Source organism: Sinocyclocheilus grahami, unplaced genomic scaffold (genome assembly GCF_001515645.1).
Source record: "Sinocyclocheilus grahami isolate Dianchi unplaced genomic scaffold, SAMN03320097.WGS_v1.1 scaffold200.1, whole genome shotgun sequence".
NCBI classification, from domain to species: domain Eukaryota; kingdom Metazoa; phylum Chordata; class Actinopteri; order Cypriniformes; family Cyprinidae; genus Sinocyclocheilus; species Sinocyclocheilus grahami.
This window is the reverse complement of record NW_015505379.1, coordinates 740,757-758,650: the sequence shown is the minus strand read 5'-3', so window position 1 is coordinate 758,650 and position 17,894 is coordinate 740,757. Positions and strand designations below refer to the sequence as shown.

The following is a 17,894-nucleotide window of genomic DNA, read 5'->3' as shown; positions in this document are numbered from 1 at the left end:
GCTACTGACAGGTAGATAGACAGTACAAGAAAACAAATATAGTCAGATAAAGAATATTGGCCAAAATGAATCAACAACATAAAAGAGTGGTATGCTACACAAATCAATAGTTTTAAAACAGGGGTGCCCAATCCTGCTCCTGGAAGGCCAGCGTTTAGCTCCAACACTAATGAAACACACCTGAACCAGCTAATCAGAATCTTTAGGTTTACTGGAAGCATTGGACACACCTGTTTTAAAATGTAATTAGATTACCATACAAAATAATATCAACATTTTATATACTTTATCATTTTAATATAGCTTCGCACATGCACAGCACTGCATGCCACAATGTGTTCCCAATACTGAAAAGAAAGCAGCAGACAACTGAAGTGATCAACAAAAGGTGAGTTATTGTTATGTTTGGCCTCAAATTATGTAAGCAACTAGATACATGTTTTCATAAGTTTGAACTGAACTGCAGAATTTGCAAATTAATGTGCTACATTGTGACAGTGTGATTCTAAATATGATCATTTTGTTGTATGTTTCTTTTTACATGCTTCTTTTTTCCTGCAACAGGCCCAGGAACCTTTCTGATTTACAGGCCTCCCGTCTCCCATTTGGTATAAGATATTTCTGGTATTGCAGCTGTAATCATGAAATAACTGCTTGTTTAAAAAAAATTATTATTTTTTTTTTTTTACAGAGAATAAAAGAACTGATATGTTAAACGTATCAATCACAATTCATTTTGTGATTCCAACTACATTCGTCAATAAAAGCAATAGTTATTAAGGGGGAAAAGAAATATGATTTCAGTTCAAATTATGATTTGATGAGTTTTTTTTATTTAGAGTTAAATTAGAGTTAAGAGTTTAATTGATAGTAATTGTATTTACTAAAATATTATATTAATATTAATAATTTATTAAATGAAACACTTCATCATACCCTGGTTGAGAAGCACTGGTCTAGCTGCAGCATGATTTATCTTAACTACAGGATATTACCAATATTATTAAAAAAATTACATTATACATTACGTTTAAAGAAACTACCAGCTGCTAAAAAAAACATGGGGAACACCGTTCTGATCAGGGGTTTTAAAATCAGGTGTGTCTGATCAGGGAGACATACAAAATGTGCAGTGCTGGGGGGCCTCCAGGACAAGTTTGAAAACCTCTGGACTAGGCTGTACTTGTTTGACTTAACCACAGATTTGAATAAAAATGTTACTTGGCCTTAAAATATTATTCCAGAACCACTGGAATAAAAGACAGGGGTGACACTAACATCATTAACAGGCGTGCTTGGAGCGTCATCATTCTCCTCTCTCCTCCTCATCTTCCTTGGCTTCTCTGGGTCTTCCTTTAGCACTTCCTCCCTGTGAGGAAAAAAGAACAAAACACTGCTTATGCCGTCATCCAACATATGTTGTTAGAAAACAAAGATTCTGTAAGAAATCAAACCCTTGTGACAGTTTTCTAAAACATCTATGTATAACTGTACCTGTGTCTCCAGTATGCTGCTTTGTGCGCACCGAACTCAGGGATGTCCAGCTCATCTCTCTCCCAGGTGCACTGGTCATAGGTCAGATCTCTCCATTTAACCAGGTAGTGGTAGTTGCCCTTTTTATCCACGCTGTGCACACACACACACAAATGCATAAAATGTAATATTCTGACAGTACAAATTATTAGTATATACAGTATAATGTAGTAGCTTAACACAAAAGACACACACCTGTGATTGATTATTCTGTGCACCATCATCCACTCAGGCTTGATGCCATATCGGTAGTACTTCTCTTCCAGAATGGCATATTGAGGGTCTTTGGCCCTCCGCTTCTCACTCTTCCCAGAATCCTCCTCTCCCCCAGAGCCGTAGTCCAGACTGGGTGGCTCGTCCATGTCTGTTTTCCTCTGGTAGTTCCGGAACATCACAGAGTGGAAGATCTCGAGCTGAGGAAGGACAGATATGGATAAGGGAAAAGTCTGCACATCCTTTAACAGTTATGTCCGTCTCACACTGTCTTACTCTCGCACCTGTAGCTCTGTGATCCAAGTGCAGTTCCAATAGGACTGTCCTGCTAGCTTTACAAAGAACTCTCTCTCTGGACGACCCTTCATTGGCGGAGGGAGCGGTGCATCAGGGGGTGTGTCTGGGGGTAGAGGGACAGGAACAGGGGGTGGGGGATCACCCCATCGCCAGTGCAGAATTTTTTGCACTCGCCCTTTGATTGGTGGACACTAAAAAACAGACAACAGAAGTTGAAGATCATATTAAATACTTCCACAAGACGGATCATTTATTAATTTGTAATGTATTAATTACAAATTAAAAATTGCAAGCTTATGTCTATTTTCCTTAAGCAACCTAATAAATTACTTAGTCCACTCAATCTCTCAAGACAAAACCAACCACAATAATTTTGCACCAAACCTAAATCAGCACAAGTAAACTCAACTCACCTCAGCTGAGCTCATCTCAAATCAGCCCTTCTATTTATATACTTTATATTTTATTTTATTGTGTATATTAAGAAAACATAAAATGCTAGCTATATATACAGATGCAATTTATTCCTGTGATGCAAAGCTGAATTTTCAGCAGCCATTCCAGTATTCAGTGTCACACTTCAGAAATCATTCTAATATGCTGATTTGGTGCATCTCTTATAATTATAATGTTGAAAATAGTTGTGTTGCTTAATATTTCTGTGAAAACTGTTATACCTTTTTCAGGATTCTTTGATAAATAGAAAGTCTGTTTTTTTATTAAACAATGAACGTAAAAACGTTTTACTGGCACTTTTGATTAATTTAATGTGCCTTGCTGAATAAAAGTAAAACATTATTTAAAAATCTTGCTGACCCCATATATATATATATATATATATATATATATATATGCGTGTGTATATAAATACACATATATACACAGGATGATTTTTCTAATTTTAAATAAAAAACAACTTATTTGCCTTGCTACGGCTAATTTTATCACTAGCATTTTATGTATTCTAAATACCAATAATAAAATAATATTTTCACACATTTTTGCATAATTAAACAAAATTACAGCTTGACTAAAAATGACAAAAATATTCTGTTCACAAGTGATATTTACCTTGAATTTCGTTCTTTTCTTCACACATCACATTTCTCATATTTCATCTCAAGCATGCGCTCCATGGTCTCCATTGTAACCAAGTACGCTAACTTTTGAAAAAACGTTTTAAGGGCCAGAACTGTTCATTGTGGTGACTCCACAACTACAGGTCAGCCATCCCATAAGTCATTTATTTCACAGTAAATATTGAAATGGTTTGTGTTTCTTTTATCATAGTTTTCTTAGTTTAAAATTGAATGTTTGGGTCTGAGACATGAGACAAACAATAAACTGCGTGATAGCATATAAGACTCTTGAAAATGAGAAAATATTAATGATGGAGGTACTGTTTTCAAGACATTTTCAATACAACAAAAAGAAATAAACATTAAGCCCTGTGACATGAAATTGGCAGTACAGTGTCGGAGCATTACTCACAGTGCAGCGTGGACAGAGCCACTCTCCGTTGGGGATCTCGGGCAGTGGGGGGTTCAGGCAGTGAATGTGATAGGATGACGGGCAGGAGTCACAGCACAGCAGCTCTCCTCCATCTTTACACACACGGCAGAACTCCATGTGATCATCCTCCTCTTCCTCTCCACCCAGCCCTGCCTCCACATCCTGGACATCATCACACTCCTCTTCAAAGTCCTCAAAGTCTTCTTCCTTTGCTTCCCACTGGATCCCTTCTTTCTCCTGAAAAAAAAACATGCACTGTCATTACAATGAATCTAGGAAAGCTCAATCTGAAGATCTTAAACAGAGGAACAACAAACTGAAAAAAAATATGATTTATCTCATACTATATCCAACTCAACATTTTTTGTTTGATGTTTTTTAATGATTCTCATATAAAAATGTGGAAAAAGTATCAGATGATGTCGGTTTTCAGTTTAAAATCTGTGTAATTCTGTAGGGTTGGGTGGATGTGACTCACACAGTGAGGGCAGCTCCACTTGCCCTCGGGGGCTTTCTCAAGCTCAGGCTCAAGACACACCAGGTGGTACGCTCGAGGACAGGTATCACACAGAATGATCTCTCCTCCCTGCTGACAAACCTCGCAGTAGTCCTGATGGTCAGTCTCATAGCCATCGCCATCCTCATCACCCAGCACTGAGAGAGAAACAGAGCGAGAGATTTTAACCCTCTGATGCATAATTTCAATGCATTCAAAAGATTCTAAAAGCGATTTATAATCATTAAAGGCACCGATATACTTCACACAAAATCAAAGAACAAATCGGTGTGACATCATTTTGAACAAAATCAGGTTTTGAAACCGCTTACCAAAGCAAATTGCTAGAAAAATTTGCTTTGGCTATCTATCATTGATTAGAGGTGATTATGCAACAGATTGGTGTGCTCTGGGGCTCTGCCTTCTTTGACAATAAAATCTTCTCACATCTGTGAGTAAAAACATGAACACACAGGAAAGATGCCTTATAGTAGAAACTGAAGTAGTAATTCCTATTGAAAGCGGCACTGACACTGTTTTTATGTTTCAATTCTGCAAAGCCGCTTGATTTTAAAACAATCTATTGTATGAAGTGCTATATAAATAAACTTGACTTGACTTGACTAGAGCACCAAATTACAGAGCTGGTGCAAACATATGCATGTCGCTATGATCAGAGGCTTTCGTAATGTCTGTTTCCTCACCACAGTCATTTTTGTTGTTTTTTTAGTTTGTTATTGAGAGGAAAGTGCACAGCACATATTTACATATTCATCTAAGCGTCACTCTTTGCAACATGGGCGGCATCAGCATTTTCACTAACAGTATAACGCTGCAAAGGTATTCAAACTTCTTTTTTCCCCTAAGCAAAGAACTTCACCATGAGTATATAAAGGCCGTAAGCGTGTGCATCCAAACCACTATGGCTGATTATCTTTGGTACTTACCCACAATTATATGGTGATGAACCAAGAAACGTTAATTGCAATGAACAATTGTGAAAAACTGTGTATGAATATGTCAAAAGGAGTTTTTTGATTCTTGATATAATTCAAACATCCAAGGGTTAAAAAATATTATTTTTAAAGACAAATCCAATACACTGATAAAAGTAAATGTCTCACCCTTTTTCTTCTTCTTCGCTGGGCGACCCCTTTTGTTCTTCTTGACCCGTCCCGAGCTGTCAGAGCGGACTGAAGAACTGTGAACGCTAGAGTTTTCCTGCTCAGAATCATCCTCATCCACCTCCTCACTCTGCATTACAACCACACACGATCAAACACAACCAATGCACCCAACACACATTTATGTGCACACATATTACACACAAACTCTCACCGAACTACTCTTCTTCCTCTTGTTACCAAGCGCTCCCAGTTTAATGCGCAGAGGAGCCATTTTCTTGGGTTTTGGCTTCTTCTTATCTGAGACACGAGGACTCTTACTACGTTTCTTGTAGCCAGCGCCTGTGGATAATCAATAAATAGGGAATATTAAAATGAAACAGTATTTTGTCTAGATGTATTCAAAATAAAACACTAAAAAAACTAAAATCAGTTGTTTAAAGTGCTTTTAGGTGAATTTAGGCATCAGAAAATTATGAATATACATTTTGAGATTTGTATAAAATTACATTTTAAAAACGTTATTAAATCAGTGTTTTAAATATTAACTTTAAATGAGTACAAAGGCAACCTTAATGTAAAAATATGGGATAGGAGCATGCAGGGCTCAACTCTAAAGGCCGGGACACACCAAGCCGACTTCAAAGAACTAGCGGCGATGAAAGCCGACGGTGTTGTATATTCGAATATATGTATATATATTCGTCATTCAAAAGGAGAAACCGAAACAAAGATATATGAGATAAACGCAGATATTGCGGCTTGGTGTGTCCCGGCCTTAAGGATTTCTTTCTACTGGCCCGGATGGGAGAATGGTTCAAATTTTTACTTGCCCTGGCAAAATATTCACTGGCACTTCCACAAAGAAACTAACTAAATAATATAGTTATTGATTTTGAGCAATGTAATTGTGTTGTAATAAGCTTATTACACCCAAATTTTAGGTACACTTTTCAGGAATTTTGAATTTTTTTTTAAGAAAACAAGAATTCTGTATGTGGCTTTATCAGATTTCATAAAGTTCACATTTCTGTTTTCCAAATGTATGCAAATGTAAGCATATTTAATTAGGTAGTGCATATTTAATTGACTTGTAATACAAAACAATTGTCTTAATGTTCTGTGATTAATCAACTGGGTTTATGTATGGTGATATCTATTGGTTAATTTTTTTTCCCCTTTATCATATGTAGTGTATTAAAAAAAACTATCAAATCTACCATCAGTTGCCATCTATCTTACAAAAACACATTTTTGATGCTGTGTGTGATATTTCAGTTTTTCTTTTTTAATAAATCTGCAAAATCAACAATTATATATATATATGTCAACAATTCTGTGTTTTTCTGTCAATATGGGGTGCTGTGTGTATATTAATGAGGAAAAAAATTAACTTAAATGATTTTAGCAAATGGCTGCAATATAACAGAGTGAATTTAAGGGGGTCTGAATACTTTCCGTACCCACTGTATATTCGTCATTCAAAAGGAGAAACCGAAACAAAGATATACGAGATAAACGCAGATATTGCGGCTTGGTGTGTCCCGGCCTTAAGGATTTCTTTCTACTGGCCCGGATGGGAGAATGGTTCAAATTTTTACTTGCCCTGGCAAAATATTCACTCGCACTTCCACAAAGAAACTAACTAAATAATATAGTTATTGATTTTGTTGATTTTGAGCCATGTAATTTAGTGTTGTAATAAGCTTACTACACCCAAATTTTAGGTACACTTTTCAGGAATTTTGAATTTTTTTTTGAGAAAACAAGAATTCTGTATGTGGCTTTATCAGATTTCATAAAGTTCACATTTCTGTTTTCGAACTGTATGCAAATGTGTGCATATTTAATTAGGTAGTACATATTTAATTGACTTGTAATACAAAACAATTGTCTTAATGTTCTGTGATTAATCAACTGGGTTTATGTATGGTGATATCTATTAGTTAATTTTTTTTCCCCTTTATCATATGTAGTGTATTTAAAAAACACTATCAAATCTACCATCAGTTGCCATCTATCTTACAAAAACACACATTTTTGATGCTGTGTATTTTTATCAGCTGTTTGGACTCTCATTCTGACAGCACCCATTCACTGCAGAGCATCCATTGGTGAGTAAGTGATGTAAAGCTGAATTTCAAGTCAATTTTCAGCAAATATTTGGGTGAACTATTCCTACACTTAATAAAGTTACCTACACATTAACTCATATATAAGATTAACATATCATTTTTATGAAATTACTTATTAACTTAAAAATATTAATTTGCATGAAGAGATAAAAATGTGTGTTTCACTCATTTTCCTGACGTGCTGAAATTAGAGAGCTGTATATCTCATTTCTATTCGCCTTCAGCGTTCTTTATAGCATTTGCGGTACATTCGTAAGACAGATGTAAGTGCTGTTATGTACTGAAGCTTTGGAAACAAAACCAACGGTTCAAAAACATAAATATAAAAGTGAAGAGAGCAATGTGAAACATTTTGCTGCCTTCTACTGCGCCATCGTTACCAAAGACTATAGAATATACGCAAGAAGTGTCACTCGTATAGTTTTGAACGGGGAAAAATGCAACGTTCAATATGACCTCTCTATCTAAGGAAGCCCCGCCTTCTGAATAAAAGAGCCAATCGCTAATCTGTAAATTAGCGTAAAAGTCCCGGTTGCTATTGAAACAGTCAGTGTTCTGACACACACACTTAGGACAGCACATGTGCACTGGCTGGTCTAGCCCGAAAAATACGCTTTTTTTAACACTATTTGAGCAAAAGAAACAACATTTATGAGGCAGTTGTTGTCAGATTTCATTGATGATTTCAAATATGAAATTTAATCGTAAGCTTGGTGAACAGTTTTGGAGAATTTGCTGTTTCCCCATTCAAAGAGATAGGAGCTGCACTTGCATGCCCGAGAGGCGACAAAGGGACTTTGTCATTACTAAGCAAAAGGGTAAACAGCTGCTGGCTTGATGACACAAATGAACCGCAGTTCGGACCCAAATAAAATAATATGAACACATTCCAGCGGGGGCAGGAGGAGGGGGGAGCAATCAAAGTCGGGTTCGGATCATGCAATCGAACCAAGAGTGAAAGCACCCTTATGCCGAGTTCACACTGCATGATTTTCAAACTCGTCAGATCGCCCATTGTTTTCACACTGCGTGACTATCTGGGGTAGCATTCAGTTGCTGCTGTGTTCACATTGCACGATGGATCGGCGACAGGAGATTTTACACTGCATGACTTCACTGTCAGGAAGAATCGCCGACAGCTCTGTCTGGTCCGCAAACTACATTTCACAACAAAACACACACGAGAAGAGATAAGGAAATAACGCAAGAACCCGCGTGCGTCAGACCGGAGTTCTCCAGCGAGACTGGAATTAACAATTGGTGGCTGACTAAATACTTTTTTTTTTTTCTCCACTGTATATAGTCTGCAAATTGTGTGAGCTGATTTCCAGCTACAAGGATAAAAAGAAAAACAGATTATGCAGGAGGGAGATGCAGGGAACAGGGATTGGGTGTTCTGCAAAGAGAGTTTGAGGTAAATAATTTTGCAGTAACTGTTTTGCTTGACCAGCCACAACATCAGCATATGTTTGTGCTTGTTTCTGTATGATATAATTGTTCATATAGCTATTAAAATACTGATATTCTGGTCTATAACTCCTCCCCGAACTTCCCTCTGCCCTGTATCTTGGTCTCTCATTGGCTGCAGGTAATCGCCGATGTAGTTTTCAGTCAGAAATCATTGCACACAGCGTGATTGTGAATCGCGACAGCTCCAGATATTTAGCATGCCAAATATTTCGCAGGCGTCGGCGATTCCCTCAGATCGCGTCTTTGATCATTCACACTGCGTGATTGTCACTCGCATGAACGAGCACCGATTTGCCTCCGATTTCGGGCATTTGTCGGCCATTTTGCAAAACCTGTCGGCGAGTGAAATATCGGGCTAAAACCGTGCAGTGTGAACTCGGCATTAGAAACACGTGCAAATGATCAACTGTTTCACCCCTACAAGCGAGTGAACAATGTGAATCAAGGAAGGGATTTTATTTCACTATATTTCAAGATAGCAAGATTTATTTCAAGATAAATGGCGGTGATGCACTTTGGTAGTCCGACTGGAAAACACAATAGCCCCAGGATGTCAGGCTAGTGATTTTGTGAGCCCTGAAGCACACAACCTGTATCAGCAAAGTTTATGGGAAATAGCATGCAGCTCCGCAGGCAGAGCAAGAAGAGGCATAGACAGTGCTAAAGGATAACCTTTGTGGTCTCTTCATGTGTGCTGTCTTCATCGTCTTTTTTCTTTTTCTTGGTTTTCTTCTCTTTTTTGTCCTTGTGTTTCTTCTTCTTTTTCTTCTCTCCTCCATAATCGCTGGCAGCACTGTCAGAGTTCATGGCATAGTCTGGCTCTGAGTCTCTCTCTACGTCACTGTCCTGCAAAAGACAGAGAAAGTCAAATCAAGCTTAAGAACAAATAGTTAGAGCTGTCACTATAATGCATTCACTTAAACAAAAAAAAGAACTATAAAAATAATAATAATTAGTGCAATTATCTTAATAATTATCTCCATTCAAGGGGCTCTTTTCAGAAAATATTGATGCATGTGACTAATTGCAATTCAATTTGTAATTTGATTAATAGTCAATTGACGGTTTGCAAATTGCTATTAAATAAAAGTGTAATGAAAAAGATGCATTTGAACATTAAGATAGAAAACATCAATGACATACTATTTTTTTGCGCTTGCGTGCTTTGGCCATCTTCCCCTCCTTGTCCTTGTCCTTCTTTTTTGTCTCTTTCTTTTTCTTAGGGCCTCGTTTCTTTTTCCCCAGGTTGTCCCTGTCCGATGTCTCACCAATGTCATCGCCATCATCTAAATGAGAGAGATGCAAGGAAATGAGGGAACATGGGAGGGCTGATGAAATGAAAGTGACCATAATTCTTCATAAACCCTCTGCGGTATCCTTCAAATCATTTCCCACTTCAATTATTGAACAACACGAGCGGTGCAGAAACCGGGACTGTCACACAGGAAATATAAGTCATTCCACTTCTGACTTGAACTAAGCTGTAGGACTTAATGAATTAATCTCACAAACATGATTATCTACATGACCTAATTACGACTCTCCAAAAGCTATTTATGGAGTGAATTTTAAGATGATGATCAATATTGTATGCAGCACTCCATAACACGAGTATTTCAGGTCACTGTGTGAATAGATGAAATTACTTTAAGTAATTTAAATAAAAGTCAAATATATAAGGAATCCTTAAGTGAATAAGCAACACAATTTTCTTTCACAAAATGTTGAAAATAATGTTTCTTTAATCATGCAATCAATCAAAATCCGGTGTCAGGTCACCTAAAAATATGCTAAAAACTGTTCATATTATATATTCCAAATAAGGTGCCTGCATTATGACAAGTTTGACATGCTTCCATAAAAGGCGCTTTGACACAGACATCATCTTCCAGAGGGGCAAAGTGGAGTTAAACAGCTCTAGTCTAGTCGTGACTACAGCCATGTAAAATCGTTCAGAAGAAACCAAACCAATCTGGTCTTTCATTTCAAGCAAACAGCTGTGTAGAAGCCCGTTTAAATTCAAAAGTGCATTTGGTCATAATATTACCACGTCCAGAATATAATTTCATATGACTACATCAGCCTGACTACATTAGTTTACACCAAAGAAAGACATTTTAAAGGCAGATAAGATAGAAATACCTCCCTCCTCACGGTAACAAGTACATCTAACTTTCTACACGGTTTCATTCATCCTGATACAGCTTGTTTGTATGAATGCAGACATATCAGCATATCATGTCTGATAACGCAGAACTATCGCCATTGCGCTAACGAGTTAGATTCGATTGTGTCTTTGTTGCTGGGGCGCGCGGGCAGAGCCCTTTTCCCCCGCGCGCTGCAGCCAGGGGCGGCAGTAGCACGCACTCGGGGCTCGGTGACTGAGAGGCCGCGAACTGAGCTGATGCTCCCCTCGTCGTGAACTCCTGCACCTGGGGAGCAGACCACCAGATGAACCGCAGCTGAAGGTCGCGGGGGCGAGACAGGACGCGCGTGCTAACTGATTCACGCGCCCTGTGGGAATGCGCGTGGCAGCGGTTACGCACTAAGCAAGGCCCCAAATATGACCACAAACATCAGCACAGTCGCATAGTGTGGCATTAAAAGTTAGAGTTAAGTAAATAAGTTGTTTTTAAAACGAATTTCTCAATAATATGACAGAGCATCAGCTTAAGGAACATGTTTATAACTAAGCTTTGTGCACTCTTAAGACGGAGTGTGGCACATTAATCGACTGAATAGTGGAAACTTTGGACTCATCACTATCTGTTGATGTCAAGCCATAAATATGCATAACAGTTTAACGCTTTATTGACACAGTCACACACTCAAAACAGCCCGAGGGCTGGTGACTGTACAAATTGGCATTTTGCAAAGTGAAAGCAGCGCAGCGCAGATCTCTGCCCTGTAACGTACTGAACCAGGCGGCAGTGGGTCGGGTCAAGTTTATTTACATTGTCACAATCAAAGCGGTAGTCCTGACGCTCACGCCTCTTTCCGACCCGCATTTAGATCGATGCATTGTCATATTCTTCTTTATCTGCTTAAACGCTGTAACTTAACCTTCAGGGCAAACAAAAAACGACATGGTGGCGGCTTAATGATCCATTGTCGGATCACAGCTGGAGATGAAAAAGCACCATTATATGACAGACCTGCTGAATGACACAGACGGGACAGAGAGAGGGGGGATCGGTCAACTTTAGCCAAACTCTATGCAACTCTTTGCTGAAATGCACGCGGATAAATAAAGCGTACACAACGCCTAACCGCTTTAGAGGAGCCAGAATGAAGTATGCAGTAGCGCAGCTGTCGCTATCGCAGTTTTAGGACCATTCGCGGTTGTTTCGAAGTGTTTTTGTACCCCACGGACTGTACGGTACCTGGCGCGGCTCTTGCTGCAGTTTCTCTAGGCGCCGCCGGTGAGTTTATGTCGCTTGCGTTCTCGTCCAGGTCTCCGTCGTCTTCTTCTTCTTCATCAAGATCTCCTCCCTCGGAATTAACCGCCGTGCCCTCATCTTCCTCACAAGAACGGAGAAGAGAGGACATTATATTCCCGTCGGTGACCCCGTTCCGCGAGATCCAAAAGTGTATTCCTTCCGAATTATGATATTTATTTAATATTCAAATCGACACACAAAAAGTGGGGGCGTTTTGGAATATTTTACACTACAAGGCAGAGAAACAAAGATGGCCGCCCTTATATTTATTTTTTAACAACCCCCCCTCCTTACCCCCCCAATAAAAAAATCCCCTTACATAAAAATGGCTGACTATATTATTTCAGAACGTCCCCCCTCCTCCTCCTCCTTTCTCTCTCTCTCTCTCTCTCTCTCTCCAGTCTCCCCTCCCTCCTTAAAATAATCACATTGTTACTGGAGGGGGGCAACTTGTATTTCAACTCGCTTTATTGTGTGAGCTTTCGCTCTCACTGCTTCGGACTTGCTTGGTAACTGTCTTTTTCCAAAAGCGCACGTAGTAATCGAACAAACATGGCCACCTTAATATTCTTTTAAGGCCCCCACCTTTTTAAAAAGAAATAGTGGAGCGACGGGGCTGATGTGAGGTTGGCTGGAGGGGAGAGCGCTGCCGCAGCCATGCCCACACTTACATCATGTTGCACTGCTTAAACATTAACTATTTGAGGTCAGGACAAAACAAAGCAAGTTATCTGAGCCGCCCAGAATAGATTAAATCATTAGGAAAAGGAAATGAAATAGATAATTTTACATTATTAGCTGCTGAATTACAATAATATTTTGTAAATACACATATTGCATTGTGAAGTTCGGGATTTCATATTTGCATGCCACTAGCAAAACTTTAATGTAAGTGGAACTGATGCCAATAAGCTTGATCTATTTCTTCCTGCTTTAAATACACATTTTCTTATGTAGTCTAATTTAGTTTTTTAATGTTTGGTTGGTATATATTAGATCAGCAGTTCTCAACCTTTCTGACTCTGAGGCCCACCATTGTCAAAGAAAATATTTGAAGGCCCCCCCAAAATATTTCTGGTTCTTCTGCTGCTTATTTAAATTTTTCACTTTTTTTTTTAACAGAAATTAGAAGTTGCAATAAAAATGAATTTTCTTAAATATAGATTTAAATATTCTAAATTGAATTTATAATAGCAACATTTACTTAAAAGTCAAATAAAATATTTAATAATTAATATAATAAAATTCTGTGATTACAGATGCAGTTTAATAATGGAATGTTTATTAGGATTTACATTATTATTAATGAATTTACATGATTTTTTTACAGTGATTTATCAATAGTTTCTACCCAATAAAATATTTTGAGCTTGACAACTAGAAAAATGTATATTTGTTTTAGAAATGTCCATGACTTTTCCAGGTCTTGAAATCACACATTCATCATAAATCCAAGTTTTCCAAGATTGTAGAAAAAGGTGTCGAGGGAATGAATTAAAATGAGAAATATGAGCATTTCTATTTTTAAAAATGCTGTTTAAAGCATATTTTAAATCATTTTAAGCAATCTCAAGGCCCCTCAGGATGAGAACTACTGTTCTAGATGTTCTTTCCTTAAGCAAAAAAACTAAACAAAAACATTCCCAAAAATTTCCTTAGACCAAGTAAACAATGCACAGGCAAATTAAACTGCTTACCAAAAAGATGCACGTTTGCAGATGTTAATGGCATAGTCTCATAAAGCAGTGATGAAATTGAAATGTTGGCTGCATGAAATCATTTCTGTGTACATGCATACATATATAATGCTATTTAATTAGGGTTGAGAGCCTGCTGGGGCCTACAATACAGTAGCTGCTGCATTTCCTCCGAGCAATTACCATGGCAACCACCAGACTTTATGGTTCAGGGGGTTATTATGTAGGCTGGCATTCATCTTTTTTATTCTGTTGCTCAGCATTTGATTGGATGAAGCCCAGAGAGCTGCAAAAAGATAACCACAGACAGGAATCGATGAAACACTGAACACATGAATAGTTGATGTGGTGTATTCTTCTCGCTCAAAATGGCTTGCAGTGGATATTCTAATGAATTATATGCCATTGTTCATATTAATAGCATGCGTTTTTTAGAGTTCAGTGAGGTCGTCGTTGAAATACAGACATATGGATGGAGAGAAGAGGTCACACTCTGGGCTTCCGCAGTAAAACTCATCCTCTTCAGGGATGCTGTTTTCACTCAGGGTCTTGCTCATGTCCAAATTTACGCCATTGTGCTTCCAGGTGTAGCTTGCTGCATGGGAATTGTAGCACAGGTATCGCTGGAGAATCTCTTCCAGAGTCTCCTCCGAGCAAACCTGCTAAGAAAACAACAGCTTAGAACTATTTGTCTGCTAAAAAGTGCTCCAAATACATGTTTATTTTGTGAATGCACATAAAAAGTCCTACAGAAAGACACAGGGCTGGCCCGTAGAAAGGAGAGAAAGAAGTATCTGGGCTGAATGAAAACTGCCAGATGGTTATTGAGCCCAGAGTTTAAGATGCAGCCTGGTGGCCGCTGAAGCAAGTGAATCAGCACGGTCAGTTTGAAAATGCTTGTAATGCCAGAGGCTCAACATTAGGTCCATTTCCTTCAAGCTGGAAAAGGATCAGATGCAAAGAGTGGGAGGGAGGACAAAATCAAAAGATGGAGAGGAGCTACAAAGCATTGAAACAGTTCAATTCTGCCCTCTTCAGTATGCAGCGGCGCAGTGCAAGCATGCAATCCGACATAAGGAATGTGCTCCTTGCAGGCATTTTATCTCAGGAAGGCTTAAATAATTAATAAGCACTTTTTGGGGCACAATCCTGAAATCATTTTGCAGATGAGTCAGCATGTTCTGCTCTCTACAACTCTGTGCCAGGTTAATATTGGCCTACCTCCAGCCTCTGCTCTTGGGAGGTTAAAGTGTTGATAATGCGGATCCAGCGTGTTTTGGCAGACAGCAGCCCAACCTCGTAGCGGTTATCCTTCCACCACGGCTTCCCGAAATCATTGGCCCAGTCAGTGCGAGGGCAGGGAGGGGGTATGTGTAAAAAGCGCCCCCTAGGGGTGTAGTATTTAATGCAGCCAGTCAACGGGTCAACATGTGTAAGAATCTAAAAAGGAAAAACACAACACTGTGAATCAACAAAAATATCAGCCCCATAATCATGTAAAAACATGTTTGGTCATTCAGAAGATTGTCGGCATGAAATGAAAATTTTCTTTTCTTCCCTTACCATGACATATCTAAGTAAAACGGCTTCTCAAATGAGAAAATAATGTAGGGCGGGACTTGATTTTGTTCTTTGGGAATTGACCGGATCTTTGTCATTTGCTAATTGCCACATTTCCACATTATCAACATCTCATGTGTGAGTAACAAGTTGCTGGCCCACACCTTACTAGAGAAGAGATCATTGCAAAAAGAGGGAAATATTAATGTTTTTTTATTATTTATTATTATTTTGTATTATTATTATTATTAAAGATTACAAGGGCACATTAATTAAAAATAATGATGTGCATGGAAAAGACGTTTATAATAAATACTGCAATTTTCCATAAAAATGGTCAGTTTTGATTTCATGGTGACTTTAACAAAACAACTAGATACAAATTTAATTTTGTATTTTTTGCCAAAAAAAAAAGTAGTAGCCTAGTTTGATTATATGGTTATTCTCGGAGTAGGGAAAAACATACGTTTTTGAAATGGAGAAATAGTTTTCAAAAATATACAGTGTTGGGGGTAACGCATTACAAGTAATGCGAGTTATGTAATCAGATTACTTTTTTCAAGTAACTAGTAAAGTAACGCATTACTTTTTTAATTTACAAGAGAATATCTGAGTTACTTTTCATATAAGTAATGCAAGTTACTTTTTTTTCCAATTTATTGATTGACCGCTCTCCTGTCCCCATGTTGAGAGAAATCAGATGTTACTGTAGTTCTAAAATAAATATGAATATGCATTAATTAATCTCACTCACACACAAAAAAAACACAGATTCAATGTCAAAAACCAATTCAAAAAATAATGCAACTCAGAATATGACGTAAACCTGCAATAATTAAATGTTAAACAACACAAATATGCTTTATGTATTTAATCCCATTCTATTAACCAATGTCTTTGCTTCTGATCTTCGATGATCCAGTTCAACCGTACTAACAAGCACAAATTACTCTAGACAAACATTTGTGTGTCTTTTTTTATTGCTGAAGTGTGTTGAAATTTCTTTCAACGTAAATTTACTTTCCCTTCAGCCTGAGGCTTATTCATTTCACTTTTGGTGTGGACAAGGCTTTTATATTTGCCAAAAATATAATTTTTTTTATTTTAAAAACAAACAAGCAAGCCCTGTCCAGATTTAAAAAGTAACGCATTACTTTCCATAAAAAGTAACTAAGTAACGTAATTAGTTACTTTTTTTATAGAGTAACGCAACATTGTAATGCATTACTTTTAAAAGTAACTTTCCCCAACACTGAAAATATATATATTTTAGTTTCGGTTCTTATCTTTGAAATGATCATTAAAAGTATGAAAGAATATTTGAAAGAAAAAAAACAACACTAAAAAGCAAATACTATATTTTTACAAAAAAAAAAAAAGAAGGTTCTTTGTGTGTGCCCTGCAGGAGTTTTTCCTGTATAGTCCTTGGTTTTGTTCAATTACATAAAAATATTAAAATATACTTTCAACAAGTTTTGCGAATGTTATACAGTGGCTTACATCCTTTGTCTTTGGGTCAAACCAGTGACTGATGTCCTTTCCTGCACACTCTGCGATAGGTTTCAATAACACATCACCTATAAGAGAGAGATACTGCTTTTAATAAACAGTTAATACATACTACATTGCAAAAGTTTATAATACGTGCAAGTTACTTGCCTTTATTTTCCTCCAGCAGCGGTGTCAGATCATAGACTTTGCCCAGGTACGACGCCCATATATCTTTGAGAGTGTTGTGAACGGACACCTCCTTCGGCGTGAAATACTTGGGGCGCCGCATTTTAACAAAACTCCTATTTTGGAGAAATAAAACTGTTTTCACGATTTAAAGAGCATTCAGTCACTGTAGAAGTTGGTTGTTGTTACTTGCGAGGCGCGCACAAGCTCACTGGTTGCTGTGGTAACCGAAGCACAGGGAGAGGAAGGCGCAACCTACGGAAGCCCTGAAAAAAGTAGCGCTATATTTTTCTTCCATAATACGTTTGGTAAAACTTCACAATTAGACCACGTTAGTTCATGTATTAGTTCGTTCAAATTAACCCATGTCCATTCAATTATATTAAGAGATACACATTTTGATTATAATATTCTTTTAGAAAATGTTAAAATGAACATAACAAATATGAAGAAATGCTTTAATTTCAATGTCATGATCACTAATGGTTCCCATTAGTTCTTATGTATTGCTTACAAGATTTCCCATTATAGTATACTTCTGTAGGCTATTGTGTGTGTGTTTTTTTTCCCATCATATTTTTTCACCCTTTGGGTAGAAGTACAAAATAAAGAAAGAAAGAGGAAAAAGAAAGAAAGAAATATGGAGAACCTCTAACCCTTAAATAAAAGTAAATGTGATGCTTGCCTTGACTTTCAATTCCAAACATTTATCCTGGAAAAAAAGTCTTAAAAAATAAATG

General features: G+C 37.6%; 3 protein-coding genes across 3 annotated transcripts in view; all 3 read right to left on the bottom strand.

Annotated features, from left to right (window-relative positions):
• The window catches only part of LOC107595326 (chromodomain-helicase-DNA-binding protein 3-like), a 36,341-nt gene extending 29,933 nt beyond the window's left edge, over positions 1–6,408 (bottom strand). The window contains exons 1-9 of the mRNA XM_016285696.1: positions 6,396–6,408; positions 5,390–5,517; positions 5,176–5,305; positions 4,034–4,209; positions 3,535–3,792; positions 2,031–2,234; positions 1,729–1,946; positions 1,495–1,626; positions 1,279–1,369 (exon numbers count right to left, since the gene is read on the bottom strand). Coding sequence (XP_016141182.1) covers positions 1,279–1,369; positions 1,495–1,626; positions 1,729–1,946; positions 2,031–2,234; positions 3,535–3,792; positions 4,034–4,209; positions 5,176–5,305; positions 5,390–5,517; positions 6,396–6,408 — 1,350 coding nt within the window. The remainder of the gene's footprint in view (positions 1–1,278; positions 1,370–1,494; positions 1,627–1,728; positions 1,947–2,030; positions 2,235–3,534; positions 3,793–4,033; positions 4,210–5,175; positions 5,306–5,389; positions 5,518–6,395) is intronic.
• Positions 6,409–9,266: 2,858 nt separating this feature from the next.
• LOC107595293 (nucleolar protein 58-like) lies at positions 9,267–12,498 on the bottom strand. Its single transcript, XM_016285646.1, has 3 exons — positions 12,164–12,498; positions 9,924–10,066; positions 9,267–9,626 (listed from the first exon to the last, which is right to left on the bottom strand). Exons 1-3 carry the CDS (start codon positions 12,327–12,329, stop codon positions 9,441–9,443), a joined length of 495 nt encoding a protein of 164 aa, XP_016141132.1. The 5' UTR covers positions 12,330–12,498; the 3' UTR covers positions 9,267–9,440.
• A 1,582-nt stretch (positions 12,499–14,080) lies between these two features.
• On the bottom strand, positions 14,081–17,312 carry cyb5d1 (cytochrome b5 domain containing 1). The gene is made up of 4 exons (XM_016285644.1): positions 17,137–17,312; positions 16,978–17,054; positions 15,139–15,357; positions 14,081–14,576 (listed from the first exon to the last, which is right to left on the bottom strand). The coding sequence occupies exons 1-4, from the start codon at positions 17,255–17,257 to the stop codon at positions 14,349–14,351; spliced, it is 645 nt and encodes a 214-aa protein (XP_016141130.1). The 5' UTR covers positions 17,258–17,312; the 3' UTR covers positions 14,081–14,348.
• Positions 17,313–17,894: the final 582 nt, after the last annotated feature.